The sequence below is a fragment of the Oryzias melastigma genome, linkage group LG21, assembly GCF_002922805.2.
Source record: "Oryzias melastigma strain HK-1 linkage group LG21, ASM292280v2, whole genome shotgun sequence".
Taxonomy (NCBI): Eukaryota; Metazoa; Chordata; class Actinopteri; order Beloniformes; family Adrianichthyidae; genus Oryzias; species Oryzias melastigma.
The window spans coordinates 6701544-6725861 of record NC_050532.1 but is presented as its reverse complement, the minus strand read 5'-3'; the positions used below and the strand labels follow the sequence as shown (position 1 = coordinate 6725861).

The 24318-nt window shown below is 38.6% G+C and overlaps 1 protein-coding gene and 1 long non-coding RNA gene across 2 annotated transcripts in view; both read left to right on the top strand.

Moving 5' to 3' along the window:
* Positions 1 to 24318, top strand: part of LOC112155533 (C-type lectin domain family 17, member A) — a gene marked incomplete in the record, with an annotated part of 52953 nt that continues 28635 nt past the window's right edge. Inside the window, 1 exon segment of the mRNA XM_036209678.1 lies at positions 1 to 616. Within this exon segment, the coding sequence (XP_036065571.1) occupies positions 454 to 616 (163 nt within the window).
* LOC118597926 overlaps positions 12347 to 24318 on the top strand; it is a 12876-nt gene continuing 904 nt past the window's right edge. The window contains exons 1-3 of the long non-coding RNA XR_004946946.1: positions 12347 to 12506; positions 12937 to 12938; positions 23811 to 23818. This is a non-coding gene — a long non-coding RNA (uncharacterized LOC118597926). The remainder of the gene's footprint in view (positions 12507 to 12936; positions 12939 to 23810; positions 23819 to 24318) is intronic.

Here is a 24318-nt window from a genome sequence, read left to right as displayed (position 1 = left end):
TTATACGAGTTGAGAGAGGCTGATGCTCAGAGTGCAGGTTTTTAGAGAAATGCTCAGAAATCCAAGAACTGATCCAAATACTGCTATGGGGTTGTTTATAGTGAGGGATGAACACACACCCAAAAAGCCCCAAAAGTTGATTTTGCATGGCATAGGCCCTTCAAGTCATTTTTGTCTGGTTTCATTTCAGATGGTGACGCAGTCAAAAATTTCTCAGCAATCTCTAACAGAAAAGACAATTTGACCGATCACTTGAATGCTGTTATTGAGAGGCTGAATTCCAGCCTCACTGAAACAACCAAGGAGCTGATGGAATGTGAACAAAGTAAGTATGAAAACCCTGTATTAAAATGTGAATATGCAGTTAAATCATTTAAATGGATTCCATAACAGAAAAAAAAAAAACTTTAAAAATTGATCCAAATACTGCTATGAGGTTGTTTATAGAGAGTAATGAACATACACCTAAAAGCCCCAAAAGTTGATTTTGCATGCCATAGGCCCTTCAAGTCATTTTTGCCTGGTTTCATTTCAGATGGTGACACAGTCAGAAATAGAAAAGACAATTTGATCGTTCACTTAAATGCTGTTATTGAGAGGCTGAATTCCAGCCTCATTAAAACAACCAAGGAGCTGACGGAATACAAACAAAGTAAGTATGAAAAATCCTGTATTAAAATGTGAATATGCAGTTATACCGTATATCATTTAAATGGATTCCCTAACCAAAAAAAAAAAGTTTCAAAGAGTAATTTAAAATGACTCACTGATTCATCTTTGAATCATTGACAAATACCTTCCTGGAATGAACTTTGAAGGCCGAAGTGGAGAGGGGTTCCATGTGAACAGCAATTGAACATGGGTTGGTCGGTCCCTTGATGTTAGGTTTGCCAAAATATCGACAATGCTTTGGCTAAAAATATTAAATTGTCATCTAAAACCAAAAGATATGTAAAAACATGCAAGAAAAAAAATGATATAGCAATGTCATCCAAGGCTAAAAACAGTGCTACATGCATAATTTGCTGTACAAAATATAATATATCTGTAATTAACTAATTCATAAAAAGTTGACTAAAGGGCCATTTAGTACAAATTAATTTGGAAGTATTTGTTTGTCTAAAATGAATTTAAGAATTTGGATAGCTGAATCAGTTTACTGAATTTCATAAGTATCCAGATGATTCTAGAACAATCTGTAGAGGGATGAAGGGAGTGGCGGTGTGTCCATCTTCTTAGTATGATGGAGGAATATGGACCAAATCCAGATTCTCCCACTACTGTCTTCAAACTCGTGTGAGCTGCGTTGGTGCATAGCTTCCAGCGCTTGGAAAATGAATAACAAAATAAGTTTTTTAAGTATAAAAAGTCATGCTAAAACAAAAAGTCATTATTTACATTTAAATGTTAACATCTGAGCTGCAGAGCACGTCCTCATGAAGAAATGCAGTTCTCTGCTGCGCCGCAGCATGACACGGATCAACCTCGTGGTGGAGGGCTCTGCATCCCTCCGCAGCAAGGCATAGCCCTTAAAAAGAATTTGCATTCAGCCATAGAGCCACTTTCACTTGTGCACAAACAGCACTTTTATTCAGAACAGAACACCTTTGTAAATTCTCGTCAAATAAGCTTTGTTGACAAACATTATGTTAATAGCAAATTTACAGTCACATCACAGTCATCAGATTACCATTAAATACAATAGATGAACACATCCCAAAACATAGATTTTTACTTTTACATTTTTAAAGTATGGGAGCCTGGAAGGTGCGAAAGTGGACAGCCAGCTGACTGCATAGAATGTTGACCATCTGACCAACACGCCACAGTGTGTAAGGCTCCATGACTGCATGTCTGATGTGGTGGTCTGCAGCTCAGGAGCTCCACAGGGGGCGACTCACCACTTCTCTGTTCACTTTTCTTAGTGCAGTAGTGACTATTTTTAATTGCTCTTCCCATGTGTAAAAATAAAGAAAGATTCTCTGTGCAATAATTTACAGACCTTATAAATGTACTGTCAACCTTTTGCAATAATATTCTGGATAAACTGATTACAATTTCCTATTTCATTGTTACTTTATCTTATTTTTCTTATGTTTATGCTGTGCATTCTATAGTTCTTTAGTTTGTACCATTTTATGTACTAGTCTATGTGTTTTTCCCTGACTTCTGGTTATGATGTTGTAACAAGCTCATTTCCCTTTCAAAAATTGCAAATTTTGTAAAATGTATTTGGGTGATATTAAAAGATGAATAAGCATTCCAAATAAATTTTGAAGATAAGCTGCTGTAAATTAGATGTCATAGTTGTAACAAAAAACAAATAGGAATTATGTTGAACAGGACAAAAACATACAAAATGAAATGACTTATTTAAATAATGTGCACAGGAAGGTTGAAAAGCACTTAAAAAGCATCTGTGTGGAGCATCTCTTTTATCAAATTTAGAGGGCAAGTCCACAGCAACACGTTAAACACAAGCTTTACTTAGTGTGATACAGCGGACGGAGTCAATTCTAAAATCAACTGGAGTTCATAATAGTTTAAGATTGTCTTTAATTATTATTCAGTTTAAACATTTAATTGAAAACTTGCTCACACAGTATTACGTTTTTTTAGGACTTACAGTTATTGAATACAAATAATGAATCATCTTAGAAATACAGAATGTTCAATTATTGGCAATTCTATATATATATTTGGGAGCATTATTAGAGTTTTAAAGGGTCTGGACATAAAAAGCACAAATAACTTGTATTAAATAACTGTTGCATAAACTACTGCACCCTAATAAACTGTAGAAATGTGGCATTAAAGAATCACCCATAGAGCTGGCCACATTTGTCACATTGAGTAACATTAACACCTATAGTATATTAAGCTTTATGTATCTTAACTTTGGTGAAGTTGACAAACACTTCCTCACTGATTCGTATTAGTGCACGGCACAGAACAGGGTAGGTTTTAATGTTTTAGACACTGCTGCAGAGATATATTTAACATGTGTCAAAACCATTTCCTGATACCAAGCAGGGAGGAATAGAAAGTGTCTTTATTTCTAAAGAACTTCTATTTGTTGAAAGATTTTGTAAATACTAGAAAAGCAACACTGGATGACTTTAAATGATGTTTTCCTTTTGTAATGCTTAAAATTTCAAATGCATTCCAGGGAAAATAGAACGTCCTGCAGAATGGATGGGCTTTGGCTCCTCCTATTACTTCCTCTCTGCAGAGTCCAAGTCCTGGGATGAAGCAAGGATGTTCTGCAGAGCCAGAGAAGCAGATCTGGTGGTGATAAACAACCGTGACGAAAATGTGTGTTGTTATTTTAGTCTATTTTGGATTACCGTACTTTACGGGCTATAAATTTTTTTCATTTTTTTAGCCAGGGGTGCGACTTATACTCAGAAGCGACTTATTTGTCATTTTTTTAGACATCAATAGGCTCATATTTGTTATTTTCCTCACTAACAACTGATTGCCTTTTTAATTGTGTTTTCCACTCTCAACCACTAGAGGGCACTGTGTATCAGTGTATCCATATTTGTTGCTGTCTGCTGACAGAAACGCAGAAGAAAAAAATTTGGGTCAAAACAAACATGGCTGAAAATCTAATCATTCTCCTCATGGATGTTATGATGTTTTTCTTTTATGGATTATTATTTTTTTATTTTACTTTATTTTTTTCTCTCATTGGACTAATGAGGGACAGCAAACCATCTACTGGGTTACAAAAGGCTAAAAACACTGTCATTCAGATGATTATAGATGCTTTTGTAGAGCTCTTTAAAAGAGGCAGCATTGACGCATTAATCGCATTTGGTGTCAAATGCAACGTTGCATTGGGCTTGTTTAATTTGTTCATACATGTTGCATTTTTCTCTTAAAAGTGTGGCTATACCTATGTTTATTTTTTCTGCATTATGCATTTTTTGGTTCCTGCGACTTATACTCCGGGGTGACCTATAACGGCCCTTTTTCAGAAAGTCTGCTCTGCCAGCACCGGCTCCAGGCTAACACAAACAATCTGCTAGCGGTGATCAGCTAGCTTTGCAAGCCCCCCTGGCTCGTGCACAGTCGTGCAGACTCCAGCTGTCGGAGCCATTTGTGTTGTGACCCAGTGTAAATTATTTGTTTTTTTAGTGGGTCAAAGGTAATATGATCCAATGTATGGATATAGTTTACTCTGAAAGCTTTAACAAAAGCATGGTATATTTAAGCCCTTAAACTTTATATTTGTGAAAGACTGGTGAACAACATATATTACATGATAATTTAAAGCATTTTTTTTTTTTTTGCAGGCATTTCTTTTTTCATTCACTAAAAGATCTGTTTGGATTGGATTGTCTGACGAAGCCTCGGAGGGGACCTGGAAATGGGTAGATGGAAGTCCTCTGACTCTGAAGTGAGTGTTCAGTCTGGATCAGTTTCATTCAATTTTATTTATATAGCCCAAAATCACAAATAAAACTTGCCTCATTGGGAGCAGTTTCGTTTTAAGCGGGTTGTCAGCTCGGACAAGGAAGGATTTATAATCCGCTGCTGCGGTCAAATTAGCCGCCGTTCGCATTTCTGGGGTCAAATCAAGAAGCTCTGTAGAGTCTGGTGGAGTTTTTGTGGCACTCACATGACGTTAGCAAGGCTCATTAGTCGCGTTTCCATTAACTCTGAAATTTCGCTAATTGGAATTTCGATAAATTCTCCTAATGGAAATACCACTATTTCAAAAAAACTCGCATTTTTGCACTTGCACAAAGTTTTTGCACTTAGAGGAGGTGGTATTTAGGATGTATCGAAATAGACATTTTTCGCAAAACTGTAATGAAAACACTTTTTTCAAAATAAATGCGCTTCTCGGTATCAAGTGTCTGCACAGCCGGCGCACCGAGAGGTCCCACATCGTCACAGCTCTTTAGAAATTGTGGGTCATACTGAATCGCGCAGCTCCTCCTCCTTTCCTTGTAACTTCATCTGCAGACGGACTTTTGCAGCTTGGAGCCTGAAGTCTCATGAGTGCGAGAACCGTGACAGAACCTTGAATGGATGTTGTCGTGTTATCAAACAGAAAAAAAGGTCCAGATGCTTTCCTGTTCTGCGACAGACTGGCGACCTGTCCAGGGTAAACCCCGCCTTTGCCCATCAGCAGCTGGGATAGGCTCCGGCAACCCCGCAATGGGAAAGGAAAAAAGCGGACAAGAAGCTGAATGAATGAATGAATGCTTTCCTGTTAGAATGCTTTTTCTTTAACCGCTGAACAGGCTTCTGTCTCTTCTGAGTCAAGCTGCGATGCACAGGCGCCCCAGACAGAGCTGTGATGTCACCAAATGCTCCCTTTTAGTGAATCAAATAAAAATAAAAAAATACTTGTCATTCATCGCCTTGTTTTTCATGACTTATTGCATGAGTTGGTTTGTGCTTTATCGCAAAATTATGATTTCATGGAAACTGTCATTTCGAAACTGTGGTTTTTCAAAATTCCTAGAATTTCTATAAAGTTTTGCGCAAATGTGTAATGGAAACGCAGCTATTGATTGAAACAGTTTTTCTGCGACAGTTTGATTGACATTTAAAAGGAGAAATATTCAGAAATGAAAAAGCAAAATGATTTCTTATTAAATTGTTCTCTTTGATAAGAAAAATACCACAAATACATGATAAAAACTCAAAAAACAGGATTTTCATTGGAGGGGGACTTTAATATATTGCTTGCTTTAAATTCATTTTAATTGCATGTGTAATTGTTAAATTGGAAACTTCTTTTTTAAAATGCATGGCCAAATTTAACAATGAATTCCCTCCAGGAGTGGAGATACACCCCAGCACCTCCTTTGGATGCAAAAAAGTCATACAAGCGTCTTAAGTTGTCAAAGTTTTTGTGATAAACTGGACGGGTCAAGTGACTAAAAAACAATCCACAAATACATTAAATCACGAATACAGAAACGCAAATACATGCAGGAACAATGTACTTCTATGATTATTATTATTATAGTAGTTGTTGTGTATATGATGACGTACAACATAACTATCACTGTTAAACTGTAATTATTACATCATTCTTTCAATGTAGATTTTGTTTCATTCCTATTAATATCCTCAATTTAATTTTTCTTTTTTGTTCTTTAATTTTATTTTTAAGGCAAAGGTTTTAATATGCAAAGATTCTACCTGCTCCCTTTTGAACATGTCTATTTTATTATTATTACTATCCATCCATCCATTTTCTTGACCGCTTCTTCCCTTTCGGGGTCGCGGGGGTGCCGGAGCCTATCCCGGCCACTGAAGGGCGAAGGCGGGGTACACCCTGGACAGGTTGCCAGTCTGTCGCAGGGCCTCAATCACACACCCATTCACTCTCACATTCACACCTAGGGGCAATTCAGAGTCACCAATTAACCTATGAAGCATGTTTTTGGACGGTGGGAGGAAGCCGGAGTCCCCGGTGAAAACCCACGCATGCACGGGGAGAACATGCAAACTCCACACAGAAAGGTCCCAGCCGGGATTCGAACCGGGGCCTTCTCGCTGTGAGGCAAGAGCGCTAACACGGCGCCACCGTGCAGCCCTATTATTATTATCATTATATACATACACACAGACACAAAAGAAAATGTTTCTTTTTCTAACTATTTTGTCTGAATCAGATCTTGTTTTCTGACCTGACAGGCTCTGGGGGAATAATCAGCCTGATAATGGTGCTGGAATATATGGAGAGGAAGATTGTGCACAACTCACATTTGAGGACTCTGGATTTTGGAATGACATCTCATGCAAAACTTCATTGAGGTGGATCTGCGAGAAAAAAGCAAAATAATTTGTTTGAAAATTGTTCTTTATTAAGGCATAACCAAGATTTTTAAACTTGTTTTTACCATTCAAAGTTGTGAGTTGTGAGTCCTTTGTGAGTTGATTCAACTCTCTGTTCCAGATAATAGAGTCCCTCTCTTGACAACCAGGCATCATTTAACAATATAACTGTCAAATTTCCCCCTTCCAAGCGGAATTTAAGAACTCAAACTTTTGGTTAACCTGGTTAGAATTTGTGCAACTACGCATCTGCCATTCTGGTTCGTCTCTGCCTTACACCATCAAAGGATACCTCCCTTTTTCACAAGCAAATCTACTTCCCTCTAGAGAATTACGACCAAAGGCGACAAGGTATTTTGCTGTGAACCATGTAAACCCTGAGTAACATTGTATCACGTTTAAAAGACACAGATCTTTTGTTAATTGGATGTAAGATGTAAAAGTTCACAGCTTGAAGAGCAAGCATGGTGCCAACAGTAAATGTGTAGAGTACAAATTACAAAATAAAACTATAAAACTTTAATTCAAAGCTATAACACGTTATCAAGATAACACGGTCTAAGATTAATGTGCTGCCATGCTTCCCAAGTTCTAAATCCAACTGAAGTCCAATAAAGACACGGCAGCTCCCAAAATACATCTTAACCAATAAAGAGGCCAGGATGGCCACATGACCAAGGTATGACAGGCGCATGCATGCATGAACTATAATGAACAATCTAATTTCAGCCAAATTGCTCCAACAATAGAGAAACTACTTTTCCAGTAACAGGGAAAAGCATATGCAGAGACCAGAATCTGAATCGACTCCCCAAGGATTGGGTGAAACTGGTCCTTCTCCTAAACTTTAAAACTTGCCACCCAAACAAAGGAGCTCAGAGATTTTGCAGATTTTTCACTTTCCAAGATTTTTAAAAAAATGTTCTTAGATTTAGAGACTTTTCAACCTCTTTAGGGTTTTCTGGATTTTTCCAAGGGTTGGTTCAGACACTTGAGGTGAAACCAAATCCTCCCGTATTTAAGTTCATTACATTTTAAGATTAAGCTTTTTTGCATGTCTTTCTTTTTGTCAAATTTCTCCTTTTGTCATAATTCTATGCTTATTTTTTGTCATGCTTTTGTCTCACCATGTTCAGGTTAAATCATCCACAGCGTTCTTCATTTACTTTAATCAACCTCAGTGTATCTCAGTGGTTTTCAGTTCAGCATTGTCAGGTCATCTGCTCTGTTAAGTCACCTTTTTGTTTCTCTGTGGGTTTCTGTAATGCCTTGGTTGATTTATTAAATGGTTTACTTCCTGTCACCAACCCTGGTCTCCTGCATTTGTGCCCTTCACCACCATTCCTGGCTGACATCTTCACATGTGGAAAAATATCAGAGTTATGATGTACAGAACTTAAGAGGTAATATTATGCAATAATATTCTGGATGAACTGAACACCATTTTCTATTTTATTATTACTTTATCTTGTTTATGTTTGTACTGCATATTCTATAGTTCCTTATTTTGTTCTAAGTAGTGCACTATTTTGCAAAGCAAGGCAGCTGCTGCATATCAGCAGAAGATTACCTTGAGGGGTTGTGACAGGGCGGACATGATAGTGGATTCTACAGTTCCTTATTTTGTTATAACTTGTGCAATAGCCTAGTTTTCTGATTAGCCTTTTCTAATGCAGAAGTACATTGTGCAATATGTGATTTCTTGTTATGCTGTTGAAAGATGTTCATTTCACTCTGAGGATCAAAAAGTCTGATCTGGTTATGTCTTTTGGTATTATTAAAAAGATGCGTGATTATGATTAAAAATAAGATAAAATGCTGTAAAATAGATGTAAAAATTGTAACAAAAACAAATGATGTTGGTAGGGATCATGTTGAACAAAAGTAACATTACAAAATTAAGCAACTTTTTAAAATATGTGTATGAAAGTTGTTTTTCACCCATATCTTGAGCTGAATTCTCAATTGACAATTCAATAATGCATTTGAAACGACAATTCAATATGCAATTCAGGTGTGTGATATACAAATTCATTTTACAGTTTAGAGTGGGAATTGCATATAATTTAGAATTATGGATTAAAAAAATGTCTATACCATGTGACCACAAAAAAATAAAAATAAAAAACCAGTGTGTTTGAAGGGCATCTATTTTTTACCATACTTAAACTGTAAATCCATAACAACTTTCGAGCACATCCATAATGGTAAAGCTCTACTTAGCATAATAAAGTTGAGGAAGTAAATTATGAAAAAAATTAATAGGATTTCATGATCATTTAAACTTTTTAAAATTATTATTTTTGTTGTAAAATTTTACTTATGTACTGGATTCATTAAAAATTTTAGTGCTATATCTTTGGCTTTATTTTACAAAAACTCAGTGAATGAATATGTGGCAACACGAGTGGTTGAGGGCGAGGTATTGGTCATATTTCACCCCCCCAACACACACAAAAAAAGTGGTTAAGATAGATGTTGGCCCCCCACAGTCTTGGATGGTGGCTGACTGTTCGCCTCAGCAGAAACAGACATCCAGGGTCCAGTAGAAAAAAAAGTGACAACAGCTTCCAAGTCCAGCAGCCAGAAATGAAGTACTCACTCCCTGAGTGTCCTGCCGTCCGTGCAGAGGTCCGCCAGGAGGGGAAAGTAAAAATGTTAGAGCCTCCGACATCCAAGTAGAGGCCAGTCGAGGCAGCAATCAGGCACCAATCATAACCAAGTAAATAGAAAAGCTATTATCAGAAAATCAGTTGACGAATGTCAAAGCCAAGAAACTCAAAACAGGCAAAGCAGCAGGGGCTCACAGTCCGACCCATCTGTGTCCTGAAACCTCACATGCTCTCAGGTGCAGTGGACAGGGAACCCTGATGCTATAGGTCCCTACACCAGGTTTCAGGTGCCCTTTGACTGGGTCTGGAACCTACAGCACAATGCAGCGTCCCCTCTTTAGAGTGCAGTCTGCAAGCACAAAGCAACTCTGCCGTTTATAGGCTCCACCACACCCTTTTGGCAATCAAGAGGATTCCAAACACCTGTGTAGCAGGTGCAGCCCGTTTCATCATGCTACAAATACATAAAAATAATCTATCAAATTAGGACCAATTAAAAATATTTTTACTTGGAGCAATGTTACACTGAAGAAGCTCTGAGAGTGAATAGCACAAACAAATTTGATGGTGTTGCCTTTGTACAAACTATTGCACCCTAATTAGCAGAGGTGGGGACTCGAGTCACATGACTTGGACTCGAGTCAGACTCGAGTCATGAATTTGGCGACTTTAGACTCGACTTGGACTTTCCTACCTCTGACTCGTGACTTGACTTGGACTTTGATATACATAACATGTGACTTGACTTGGACTTCAGCCCTCTGACTCGGAAATACTTGCTATTTTCCCCCAAATCCACGGATTATAAAGTATAAAGTATAAAGAGAGACAGCCACGCGCCGCGTGCCACGGTCTCTGTCTGTTTTTTTTTTACATCCGTCTGCGGTGTCGGCCCAACATCCAATCAAATTAGGGAAACGTTTGATTGATGTGACAGTCAGACCAATCAAATTGCAGAAAAACATAGTCCCGCCTCCCCTTTAAAAGCACGAGTTCCTGTTTGCCGGTGTTTTTAGTTGTGGCATAAAAGTTTACAGATCGTCAACAACAAACGGTTTGCAGTTCGAAGAACATGTTGATATAAGGATTACTCACAGAGATTCAACAACAACCAACTTCATCTGACTGTCTTCTTCTTCTTTTCCTTTGGGCTTTTCCCTTCAGGGGTCGCCACAGCGAATCAGTTTCCTCCATCTAAGCCTGTCTTCAGTATCCTCCACTCTAACACCAGCCACCTTCATGTCTTCATTTACTGCATCCATAAACCTCCTCTTTGGTCTTCCTCTAGACCTCTTTCCTGGCAGCTCTAGACTCAGCATCCTTCTACCAATATATTCACTGTCTCTCCTCTGAACATGTCCAAACCATCTCAGTCTGGCCTCTCTGACTTTATCTCCAAAACCTCTAACATGTGCTGTCCCTCTGATGTATTCATTCCTGATCCTATCCATCCTGGTCACTCCCAAAGAGAACCTCAGCATCTTCATCTCTGCTACCTCCAGCTCTGCTTCCTGTCTTTTCTTCAGTCCCACTGTTTCTAGTCCAAACAACATGGCTGGTCTCACCACAGTCTTGTACACCTTTCCTTTCATTTGTGCTGAAACTCTTCTGTCACACATCACACCTGACACTTTTCTCCACCCATTCCAACCTGCTTGCACTCTCCTCTTCACTTCTTTTCCACACTCTCCATTACTCTGAACTGTTGACCCTAACAGTACAGAGGGCTTCCAGGATTATTCGACTAATCAACTATTAAAATAGTCGACGACTAATTTGGTCATCGAAACGCTGTTTCTTGTTTTTTTTTTTCCCTAGTTTTGATCTTAAAACTACGGTTCGCGCTTTCTAATGCCGGGTCTGCCTTTGTCTTTGTCACACATGCGCAGTGGTGCTAATCCGGTCAGCAGTGACGTCACAGGAAGTTCTCGGTAGGCTCATAACAACACGCTAGCTCGAAAATGTGGGAAACATAAGGAAAATAAAAGAGGCAAAAATGGGTCAAATGTAATTTTTGCAAGACAGACAGATAAAGAGTTTACACTGGAAATGTACCGCTCGTCCAAGGCTTCATTTATATCACGTCAATTACGTCGTTCGGTTCAAAGAGCGGATTATGAAACATTCACCGCGCAGACAGAGAGGCTGTGTGTCGGTACGGATCTTCCGCGGAGTTGTGGATCGATTTAAAACTACGAGTCCCAGAAGGGAAGTATCTCACCTAAAAGTACAGGGCTAAGTTTACAAGTGTAGCATTACATTATCTATAATATACAGTATTTTTTTTTGTTGAAATTTCATTTGTGAAGTCTCCTCAGTTCACCACGTGTTGCAGGCTAAATACCCTGTAAGCTAGTTTTGACTTGTCGGGTTTTTGCACGTTATTTAATTTTATTGTGTATTTTGAGTTTAACTTTCTGAAAAGGAAAATACTATGAAACAATTGAACTAATGTTAAAAAGGTTACTATGGACAATATTTAATTATTTTCTGCACATTTGTGTAGACTGGTTTTTTTGTTGGAGTTCACCTGGATCCCGGCCTTCATCTTTTCATCTCATCTACCATCATCATCCCATCATCATCCCATCATCTTCTCATCTCTAATCCCCTCAACTTATCTCTCATCACCACCTTCTGGAAATCTCGGTTTGGACATTAAGTTGGTTTCTTTAAATTATTTTGAGTGCACTCAAGGGTTTTATTATTATTTTTTTACTTTCAAAAAAGAATTGAACTTGAGTACCTGTAGAAAAACTTTTATCTCAGATCTCAGTTTCATTTGAACATTTTTTTAGGTCAGTAGCCACTTGTTTTTTCTTTTGGGTCCAAATTTTACATACTTGGAAATAATTTTCATTTACACTGAGTTTTTGCAAACTGTACTTTTTTTTTGTCATAATCTTAAATAATAATTCAATTTTATTCCAACTGCTATTGTTTTGGTGTGATTTCTTGGGGTGCACTATTACAAATTTTAGAGCATATGACTGTGAACAATCTCCTCATCGAACCTAGAGCTAGAGTAACTCCGTTTGACGATATTTAGAGCTGCCACATACAACAGCAGCACTTAGGGGGTTACATGTAGTTGATTCATACCTCATTTGATTTAAGTCTTGTTTTAATACCAGACAAATGAAGGAGAAAAGCTGCATGATTCATTAAAAGATTAATAAAATATTGTCTTTATTTTAGTTAGAATATAGCTTAAAGACCACAAGTTTAAAGATAATGATTGTAGCTGCCATCAAAGGCAACACTAATTTATATTTTTGTTTATAAAAATATTTTGTGTTAAAAAGGGTTATTAATATAAAAAATGTTTTCTAATCAATTGAAATAAATATGTGATATTTTACAATAAATAAATAATGGTGTTAAGTTAAGTTAAAATAAGTTAAAAACTTTATTTAAAAGGGGGAACCTATTTTTTGTTCCATGTCATTTTTGTTCCTATGGGGGATGTTATATGGGTTGCCACACCAGGGTGAGTCTCACATGGTCCAGAAGGGAGAAGTCTGTGAGAGTTAAGCCAGTGAAAGAATTTGTAGAATTTCTTTTTGGAAGTATTACCCTCTTGAGTTAATGCGGCCAATGAGGTATGGATTTAATTTCATCATTTAATTTGCAGTCTGAGATTGAAGAAGTTAATTTAAGTTTCTGTATTTTATTTCGTAGTTCTGATGGCACTGTTGGGGCACTGTTGGGGCATGGAAAGAACATGTGAAGGCATGTAGAAGAATCTTGTGTCCGAATAAATGTCTGTTAAAAACCAAGAACCGTTTGTGCCTTTCGTCGAGCTCAAGAGGAGTAACAATGATGGTTAAGATGAGTGTTTTACATCCAGTCGCCACACGAGCCGATTAGTCGACTAATCGAAAAAAATAGTCGGAGATTAGTTGACTATTGAAATAATCGTTTGTGGTAGCCCTAGACTCTAAATGCTTAAACTCATCCACCTTATTTATCTCTTCTCCCTGTAACCTCACTCTTCCACTCTGGTTCCTCTCATTCACACACATGTACTCTGTCTTACTGCGGCTAACCCATAGACTGTATATAAAATAACTGGACAAAGCAAGCCCCTCTACTTCCGTGTTCCATATAGGAAGTACCACTGGGTTGCAAAAAGACCAAAGTCCCATTGACTTACATTGGGAAACAGACAGTTATTTCTCAGTCATTTTATATGTCAGAATAATCATTCTTCCTCTGCTGCTTTCTGATTAACTTTTTTCTAATCCTAATTTTTTTAAAGATTTTTTTCCATTATCACAAGTTATTAGAGTTATAAATTGACCAATCAGATGGCTCAATAAGCGTTTGTGGGTCTGACGTCGAACGTCTGGGGGGTTTGAGTGACAGATGATGGGTAGCCAATGGGAGCAGACTTCATCAATGAGTCCGCGAAGACCTTTTAACACCTACTTTACAATTCAACAATGTACCAATCATTGTTCTACTGTTGTTTTCCTCAATGGAATGTACCGATGCAGAAACAACAAGAGGCTCATACTGTCGACATTTTTAGATGAGGATTTACTCTGTAGAAATAGATTTCACGTCTGAGGTTATGTGCTTTGGACTTTTTTCTTTGTTTAACGTTCGTTTTTCTTTTTTTCACTGTTTTGATTGTAGCTTATAAATTATAAGTCGCATATATGCGCATAAAATAACCAACCAAAGTTTCATCTTCGCTTCACTTTTCCAGCTTCAGCCTGAATTAGAGGCAGACGTCTGAGGAGCGCGAGACAAACTTGAAAGGACCTGGTCGTATTTTCAAACAGGAAAAAGATCCAGATGTTCGCTTGTTAGGATGGTTATTTATTTTAAATACCGCTGGACGCGCTTCTCACGTGCATCTGATCAGACTGTAATGTGGCAGTGCACGTGAAGTAACGCTGCGGCGCGCGCGAGGGGGACACGCGCTGTTCGGGCACGCCGTCACACAAATGCTCCTTTTAGCTCGACAAAAAGGAATAAATGTAAGTAAATCCAAAAGGACCGCTGATAGAATCAAATGTTGGGATGGTTCTCCCTCAAAGGCTTCAACAATGACTTGTACAATTCTCCCAAGCTGCCGTTATTAAAGTGGAAGCTGTTTACATCCGCGGTCTCGTGGTTGTGGCGTGGAAAGAGGCGGATGGTTGCAATAAACTCACTCTAGATTGGCGACAGTACTTCCTGTAGATTCCATGACTCAGCTATGACTCAGACCAATCGCTGAAGATGGGTTGCGAATGGCGATATCCGTTTCAGGAAGTGACGGTGAAAGCGGCAGCCTACTTTCGCGAGGAGAAGAGGTAATGCATTTCCAATGGGGGACCTCATTGCTCGCTCAGTCCATTATTTTTACAGTCTATGGGCTAACCTTCATTCCTCTCCTTTCCAGGGCAAACCTCCACCTCTCTAACTCCACCTCCACCTGTTCCCTGCTCTCACTACAAATCACAATATCATCTGCAAACATCATAGTCCATGGTGATTCCTGTCTAACCTCATCCGTCAGTCTGTCCATCACCATTGCAAACAGGAAGGGGCTCAGAGCTGATCCCTGATGTAATCCCACCTCCACCTTGAACTCCTCTGTCACCCCTACAGCACACCTCACCACTGTCTTACAGCCCTCATACATGTCCTGCACTGCTCGGACATACTTCTCTGTCACTCCAGACTTCCTCATACAATACCATAGTTCCTCTCTGGGCACTCTGTCATAAGCTTTCTCCAGATCTACAAAGACACAGTGGAGCTCTCTCTGACCTTCTCTGTACTTCTCTATCAACATCCTCAAAGCAAATGTTGCATCTGTAGTGCTCTTTCTTGGCATGAAACCATACTGCTGCTCACAAATGTTCACTTCTGCTCTTAGTCTGGCTTCCACTACTCTTTCCCACACCTTCATTGTATGGCTCATCAGCTTTATTCCTCTGTAGTTACCACAACTCTGCACATCTCCCTTATTCTTAAAAATGGGCACCATCACACTTCTCCTCCATTCCTCAGGCATCTTCTCACCACCTAAGATCCTGTTGAACAACCCGGTCAAAAACTCCACTGCCATCTCTCCTAGACACTTCCATACCTCCACAGGTATATCATCAGGACCAAGAGCCTTTCCACTCTTCATCCTCTTCAAAGCCCCTCTCACTTCACCTTTACTAATCTTTCTTACTTCCTGCTCCACAACCGTCACCTCTTCTACTCTTTGTTCTCTCTCATTCTCTTCATTCATCAACTCTTCAAAGTATTCTTTCCATCTTTCCATTACACCACTGACACCTGTCACCACATTACCATTCCTATCCTTGATCACCCTAACCTGCTGCATGTCCTTCCCATCTCGATCTCTCTGCCTTGCTAATCTGTACAGGTCAGTCTCTCCCTCCTTACTACCCAACCTAGCGTACAAGTCATCATAAGCTCTTTGTTTGGCCTTTGACACCTCTACTTTCACCTTACGCTGCATCTCCCTGTACTCCTGTCTACTCTCCTCAGTCCTCTCAGTGTCCCACTTCTTCTTAGCTAGTCTCTTACTCCGTATACACTCCTGCACCTCCTCATTCCACCACCAAGTCTCCTTATCAACTCTCTTTCCTGATGACACACCAAGTACACTCCTACCTGTCTCCCTGATCACATTAGCTGTAGTTATCCAGTCATCTGGGAGTACCTCCTGACCACCCAGAGCCTGTTTCAACTGTTTCTTAAAAGTCATGCAACAATCTTCTTTTTTCAGCTTCCACCAGTTTGTCCTCTTCTCTGCCTTTGCCCTCTCTTTCTTCATCTTCTTCACCACCAGAGTCATTCTACACACCACCATCCTGTGCTGTCTGGAAACACTCTCACCAACCACTACTTTACAGTCACTGATCTCCTTCAGATTACACCGTCTACACAAGATGTAGTCTATCTGTGTGCTTCTACCTCCGCTCTTATAGGTCACTCTATGTTCCTGTCTCTTCTCAAAGAATGTATTCACTATCGCCATTTCCATCTTTTTTGCAAAATCCACCACCATCTGTCCTTCTACATTCCTCTCCTGGATACCAAACCTGCCCATCACCTCCTCATCACCTCGGTTTCCTGCACCAACATGACCATTGAAATCTGCACCAATGACAACTCTCTCATTTCCAGGGATGCTCATCATCACTTCATCAAGATCCAACCAGAACTTCTCCTTCTCTTCCAGCTCACATCCTACCTGTGGGGCATACCCACTAACAACATTGAACATGACACCCTCCATTTCTATCTTCAGACTCATCACTCTATCTGACACTCTTTTTACCTCCACAACACTCCTAACAAACTCCTCCTTTAGGATAACTCCTACTCCATTTCTCTTCCCATCTCCACCATGATAGAACAACTTGAACCCTGCTCCTAAACTTCTAGCCTTGCTACCTTTCCACCTGGTCTCCTGGACACACAGTATGTCTACCTTTCTCCTCTGCATCATGTCCACTAACTCTCTACCCTTTCCTGTCATAGTTCCAACATTCAAAGTCCCAACTCTCAGTCCAACACTAGTGACTTTCCTCTTCTCCCTCTCCCTACGAACCCGCCTTCCTCCTCTCCTTCTTCCACCAACAGTAGTCCAATTTCCACCGGCACCCTGTCGGTGAACAGCACCGATGGCGGTCGTTGTTGACCCGGGCCTCGACCGATCCGTTATGGATTTCGTAGGTCTGATTCGCATATTTTATTTGGCAAGATTTTACGTCGGATGCCCTTCCTGACTCAACCCTCTGTATTTATCCGGGCTTGGGACCGGCACAATGAGACCCTGGCTTGGGCCCCCTCATGGCTACATTACAATCAAACTCTACTGACTTTAGTTAATTGACACAAAAAATGAATGAACCAAATGTGACATAAGTGTGTTTTATTTTTTTTATTTTTATTTTATAATCAATGTATTTAATTGTTTCTGTAATGAGTTTGAAATAATTGTGTAATTGTGTTTTGTCCTGCATTGTTCAATCTATGCTTGAAATAAACCAACCAATCAATCAATCAATCAATCAATCAACAAGGTGACATTAATAACAGGGTTTCATATTTAATTTGTTAAATAAATACCTGTGGCGCAGTGGTTAGCGCTCTTGCCTCACAGCGAGAAGGCCCCGGTTCGACTCCCAGCTGGGAACTTTCTGTGTGGAGTTTGCATGTTCTCCCCGTGCATGCGTGGGTTTTCACAGGGGACTCCAGCTTCCTCCCACCGTCCAAAAACATGCTTCATAGGTTCATTGGTGACTCTAAATTGCCCCTAGGTGTGAATGTGAGAGTGAATGTGTGTGTGATTGAGGCCCTGCGACAGACTGGCGACCTGTCCAGGGTGTACCCCGCCTTCGTCCAACAGTAGCCGGGATAGGCTCCAGCACCCCGCGACCCTGAAAGGGAAGAAGCGGTTAAGAAGATGGACGGATGGATGGAAATAAATACTTAGGTCAACTTCAAATATTTAATTTGCAAACTAAATGTTTAATTACATAAGATTGCATAATTAGTTTATAAGCTAAATAAAGAAATATAAAATCAATATTTAGCATAAATTTTAATTTTTAGCATAAAATTAAATATTTTGTTAAAAAATTTAAATATTGAGTTAGTAAATGTTGAATTTATAAATACACAAATTAGTCATTCATTCACCTTCCTGACCGCTATGTCCCTTTCGGGGTCGCGGGGTGCCGGAGCCTATCCCGGCTACTGATGGGCGAAGGCGGGGTACACCCTGGACAGGTCGCCAGTCTGTCACAACACCCTACTATCTCCTTATCTCTTCTCCTTTCTGTCTGGTCCAATAAGAATGAATAAAAATAAAGTTTTGCCTACGTCTTTTATTTTTTTTATTTTTTTTATTTATTTATTTTTTTTACAAATATACACTGTGTGTCTCCAAAGATTCATAATGCCCCTTCTGGAAGGGTAAAATCTGTCCAACACAAGTGGCCTTCATCTCTTATCTGTTTTCACAGCTGCTGGACAGGACAAGTTAAAATAAAAACAAAGTAAAAGCTGAATTTAATAGAAGTTCTGCTTTGGTCACCCCACTTAGATTTGTCACATGAGATGAACTTCCTGTCACTTCAATGACAACCTGAAACAGGAACAGCTGTTCAGCCTACAAGTCAGTCTGTTCAACACTCCACACGTTCTTAGACTTTACATCTTTGTAATGGAAGCCATTTATGAAAATAATGCATTCAAAGATCCTGTCTGCCAACTTTCCTTGTCAAATCCACCAGGTAAGATTTAACTCATAAATAAAAAAAATAATAATAATAAATGCATAGTTTTCTATTGTGGTTTTAATTATAACTGTTATTCTTTCCTGTATAGTTTCCATAAAATCCAAAAGGAGATGCTATCTCTGTGTCATTGCTTTGATGGTGATGCTGAGTGTTCTCCTTCTGACTGGACTCATCATTCTCGGTCTCCTCTGTGAGTATTTAATTCAAAATAGACCAAATTTGACAGAAAGTTTCTTTTAATTTTACATTTAAGTCAAAATTTAAGTGTTTAACCTTTATTAAGTTGTGGAATAGGAGGCAGCATGGTAATGTGGTGGTTTGGGGTTTCATTTTAAATGATTAATTCCAAGCTAGGTCCTTTCTGTGTGGAGTTTGCATGATCACCATGCAGCTTTTGTCCTGGTCCTGCAGCTTCCTCCCACAGTACAAAAGCATTTTTCATATTTGGAATGATAACTTTTTGTGGCTTAAGTATGAGTAAGTGTGTGAGTCTGTGATGGGTTACAAACTGTCCAGAATGTAACTCGCCTTCCTCCTACAGTAGCAGCAAGCAACATTCATAACAAGGAAATTTAGAACAGATGAGTGGAAGTTGTAATGTAAAAAAAAAACCTAGAACAATCGTCTTGCAGTGTTGTAGATAATTTGTTTGACTATACGATGTGATATTTTATTAGATTCCCATGGGGTCTTTAATGTTTCATAAAAAAAAAATAAAAAAAGCTTTTTATTGTCATTGTTTAAATTCTCATTGTACTAACATAACACAACAGGGAGCTGTGTAAGCCACAACATTTGTAAAGTTTTACAATAAATTATAACAGTTTAAGTTAAAATTGTAAAGAAAAGTATAAACTGGAAGATGTGGGATTTATAAGGGTAATTTTGATTAAATTGTACAATTATGCAACAAGGTCAAAAGAAGCCACATGAGGTTATATCAGGTGGTCATGAATGCTTAAAAATTTTAAATGTTTTAAATGTATTTTTCCCAAAGTAAGACCTTATCAAAGTCTTAAATAGATTTTCATTTTTTCTGTCATTTATTTGAGAAAATCTTTTGTCTAACAGTAAAGAAAGCAATTATTTTCAGGATTGTAATGGAGACACAAAAGATTAAAACTTTTTAAAAAAGAACTGAATTAGGCAATTTTTACATTCAATTTACAATGTATTACATGTACAAGGCTTAGATTTATTTTTTAAAAATTGATACCAAAAAAATGTATTTAAACATCTTTAATGTGACCCATCAGATCTGTTGAGACAAGCAAAGGTTGGTAGAGAATCCCATTGAATACTGACATAACCAATGCAAAGATCAAACAATGTGGTTGAAGAAGAAAAACAGGACAGCAGGCATGTGAGAGTTGAAGGTGATGATAGGAAGAGAATATTTTGCTGTAAGAGCAGGCTAACTTTAGATGAGGGCCATTAATATTAGATAACATCTGTAAAAGTTCTTCAGACCCCAGTGCTGGAAAAACCCTTGCATAATGGGAACTGCATAAAGCTGTTCTAAGACATTTTTATCTACCGTTAATTATGTAAATGAGTCTTCCTCACACAGCAGAATTGGGTGTGGTGCACTGACTGCATATAAGATCTGGACTGAGCAAACCCTCCAGTATTTTTTTCCAGTCAATGGTGTGGTCAAACAAGAAGAGCTCTGTGCTTGGTCTCATGTGCTTTCGTCTCTACATGCCTGTATTAGGTAACAATGCTTGGCCACATAGCATAAATGACTCCTTTTTTTCTTTCTTGCAGTTTTCAAACTTCTCTAAAAGGCAAAATGAAGTTCTGCATTATACCTTACCTTTTTCAGCTTTTACTGAAGCAGTACCTTAAGCAATCTTTGTAAACAACCACACATAGATCTTTTTCTACATTTACTAACTGATACCATGAGCAAAGAAAAAAATGGTTCTGAAATTCATGTAACAAATGAGTCTCACCAATTCTTTTTAAAATATCAGTACAGAAAAGAAAACTAAACTTGGTTTGCAGTACAGTTTTTTCCTCAGAGACATGTCTTCAGACCCTCAGTTTTTACAGTCTGTATCAGCTAGTTGGGTAATAATGTTAATATGCGTCACAAATTGGCAGACAGCTGGTTCCACTTGCGGTAGGTTTATTAGTTCAGATAGGAATTAAGCACAGCAAAAATTCCAATGAGCTAAATCAGAGTCAGACAGGCAGAGGTCAATCACAGGCATGGGAGCATCAAAGAAGAGACTGGAGTAGTCAGGGTCCAGGCGAGGGTCAGGGCAGGCAGCAGGCAATCAGAGAGTAAGCAAGGTCAGGTATAAAGAAGACCAGGTCCAGATAGAAACACTCGATAATGCAGGAGGCGGTACAAACAATACTTATACACTGATTGAGTCTATGTGCAGTGGTGAAGTATCATGTGGGTGATTGTCAATGAGTAACAACTGACTCTTGCTGGTGACCAGAGGGGGGAGACAAAGCACTGACTCCTGACATAAAGACTGTACACCTTATATTTACTTTTATAGACTATTTGCAACTGTACTTGTTCCACCTTCTATTCTGTGATTAATAGTTGATAAGTTTTTGAAAGTTTTCTTTGACCTGATTTAATTTCAGATGGTGACTCTGTCAGAAATTTGCCAGAAATCTCTGACAGCAAAGACAATGTGACTGAGCACCTGAATGCAGTTATTGAGAGGCTGAATTCCAGACTTACTGAAGCAACCAAGAAGCTGATGGAGTTTAAACAAGGTAAGAATGAAAATCCTGTATGAAAAAAGTATTAGTAAAGAGTAAAGAGACATTTGTACTACATAGTTTTCAATGGATTCCATAGTAGAAAAAAATGAATAAACAAACAAAAAAAGCTATGATTACTTCACTGAGTCCTTCCTTGAATCATTGATGAAAACATTTCTTGGACGAATACACTTGATTTGAGTTAAATAATAATGATTTGGCTAAAACGTATATACTGATAGATACAACAAAAAAGACGTGGTAATGTCATTCAAGGCTTAAAGAATTCTGTTAGCAAGTTTTGCTGTACGAAAATAATTAAGTAATATAAATTCAGGATGATTAAAGGGTCATTCAGTTAAATCCAAATTAAACTTGAAATATTTTTTTGTCAAGACAAACATTTCCTCTTTGATTGGTGTTGGAGCACAGAACAGGCCAAACTCTGTTCCGACATTGGAATAAAAATACACATCTGATGTGTTACAACCATTTCTTGACACCTGGCAGGAGGAACAGAACGCACTTTTCTGTGAATTTCTACAGGACATTTGTAAGCATTCAGATTCTGTAGGTAAAAAAGTTTGCTTGTTTCAAATGATATGTTAATAATGTGTCTTGCTGAACATTTCCATTGTATTCCAGGGAAAACAGGATGCCCTGCTGAATGGATCAGATTTGGTTCCTCTTGTTACTTCTTCTCTGGAGAGTCAAAGTTCTGGGATGAAGCAAGGAAGTTCTGCAGAGCCAGAGAAGCAGATCTGGTGGTGATAAACAGCAATGACGAAAATGTGTGTTGTTATTTTATTGTCTGTTTTGGATTACATTGCCCTGCGACAGACTGGCGACCTGTCCAGGGTGTACCCCGCCTTCGCCCATCAGCAGCCGGGTTAGGCTCCGGCAGCCCCGCGACCCCGAAAAGGGACAAAGCGGTTAAGAAGATGGATGGATGGATTACAACAATATTTACAAATCAACAATATCATTTATGCATCCATCTTGAATGGTTTTGGACAGATTCTTGATGTAATTTAGATCAAATCGAAAGAATCAAATATCATTTAACTGAAATATCCTATTATAGGCAATTGTTTAATGATGTAAAAAACAGAACATGACCTCAATTCACATGAACTGAATTGTGCTCATACCTGTATAGCAATTCAGAGAAACAGCTAATCTCTAGTTTTCCTTTTTTTTCTTCTTTTGTGTGTATTATTTGAGTTCTAATTTGTTTAAATGTTTGCCTTCAGTTATATTTAACTTTTTAAAAACATCTTTTATGAAACAACATTGAAATATCTGTTGACAGACCAATGAACAGCAAACTCTATGTGATGAAAGCAAATTCGTTTTCCTTGTTGTTTTTACAGACATTTGTTTCTGCATTGAAAAAGGAATCAGTTTGGATTGGACTATCTGATGAAGCCTCGGAGGGGACCTGGAAATGGGTAGATGGAAGTTCTCTGACTCTGGAGTGAGTATTTCACTCTGGATCAGTGTAACAGAAACAGAGAGTGGAGCCACCATTACTGTGTGAATGTTTGTGTGTACAGAGGTGAATGAGACTGTGATGGTAAAGTGCTTTCAGTCGTAAAGGTAGAAAAACACTATAAGTTTATGCTAGTTACTAGTTGCACTTGTTCATGTACACTATTCCAGCCACTTATTTTTGGCACTCCATACGTGCTTTCCCTGCCAGGATCTGCATGAACATACTGGATGGTCTTAAGAGCTTTTTTTAACAGCCTTCTATGACATGCTGGATTGGCCTCTGTTGCTTCAATGCTCTTGGCCTGCTCCTGTACTGCTTGGAGGAGTTCAGTGTTGTCTTGAAAAAATTGTCTTGTGTGATAGTCCTTTGTGGCATTTGGTAGAACTTCTTAATATCAGCCATTTCATTTATGTCATGTGGTACATCCCATGTAGGGGCTTGTCTTCTCATCCTTATCTGTCTTTCCAGCCCTGTAACTTCTGTTCTCAATTTCCTGATGCATTCATTGAATACATTGTCAGTTGGGACCTATTGCTTGATCTGTCCATGCTCTTTGAACGTTTTATCCTTGCTCGTGGCTCTGAAGCTACATTCACATTGACTGTGGAAACTCACACTCAAGCAGCAAGTTTCAATGAAAAGTCTATGTAAAAATTTGTAAACTCACATTTATGCATCTGCGTTCAAAATCCTCTCGTTCATGCATCACTGCACAAGTTTTTACATCCATTCTCTGTCTCTACCAACAAACCAGCTTGTTGAATCAGGTTTGAAAATCAACCTCTTTGCACTATGCGCTTCAGCATCCACTGACCTCTTTCTTTCAGTATCAGAATCTTGAATGTAAATATTCCTCAATAAAAGAATTATTCTATGCTTCATAGAGCAGCAAATTTGCAGAGTGGCGAGTGAGAGGCAGTTGATGCGAGTACTCCCGTGGACTCTCAACAGCTCTTGTTAAATAAATTAGTGTTTGTTTTCCTACCACACTTCAACATCTCTTTCTCTTTATGTCCCAGGACGTTTTATAGGGCATGTAGCAATCAAAACCGCTGCTTTCATACGATCTGTCACTTTCTGTTCACTTAAATGACCATACGCTCGGGTAAACATTTTGTAAACTCCTCCAACAAGATAAGTTCCCTTAAATCTTAAAGATTCTTTACTTCACATGCAGAGCACCACTTTTCAAACAACACTTTTTTTTTTTTTTCGTGTGTGGCGTGAAAGGGGTCAAGTTCAATGAAGAATTTGACTTTGTCTCGTAAAGGGGCACCACCTTCCGTAAGCAAGGAAAAATTACTCAATGATAAAGGTTTATCAATTTTAGCTTTAAAATTGATGAAAGAGTAATCTTCAAAACCAATCTCAACACTTCAGGAAGTAAATTCTCATCTGAAGGGACCGT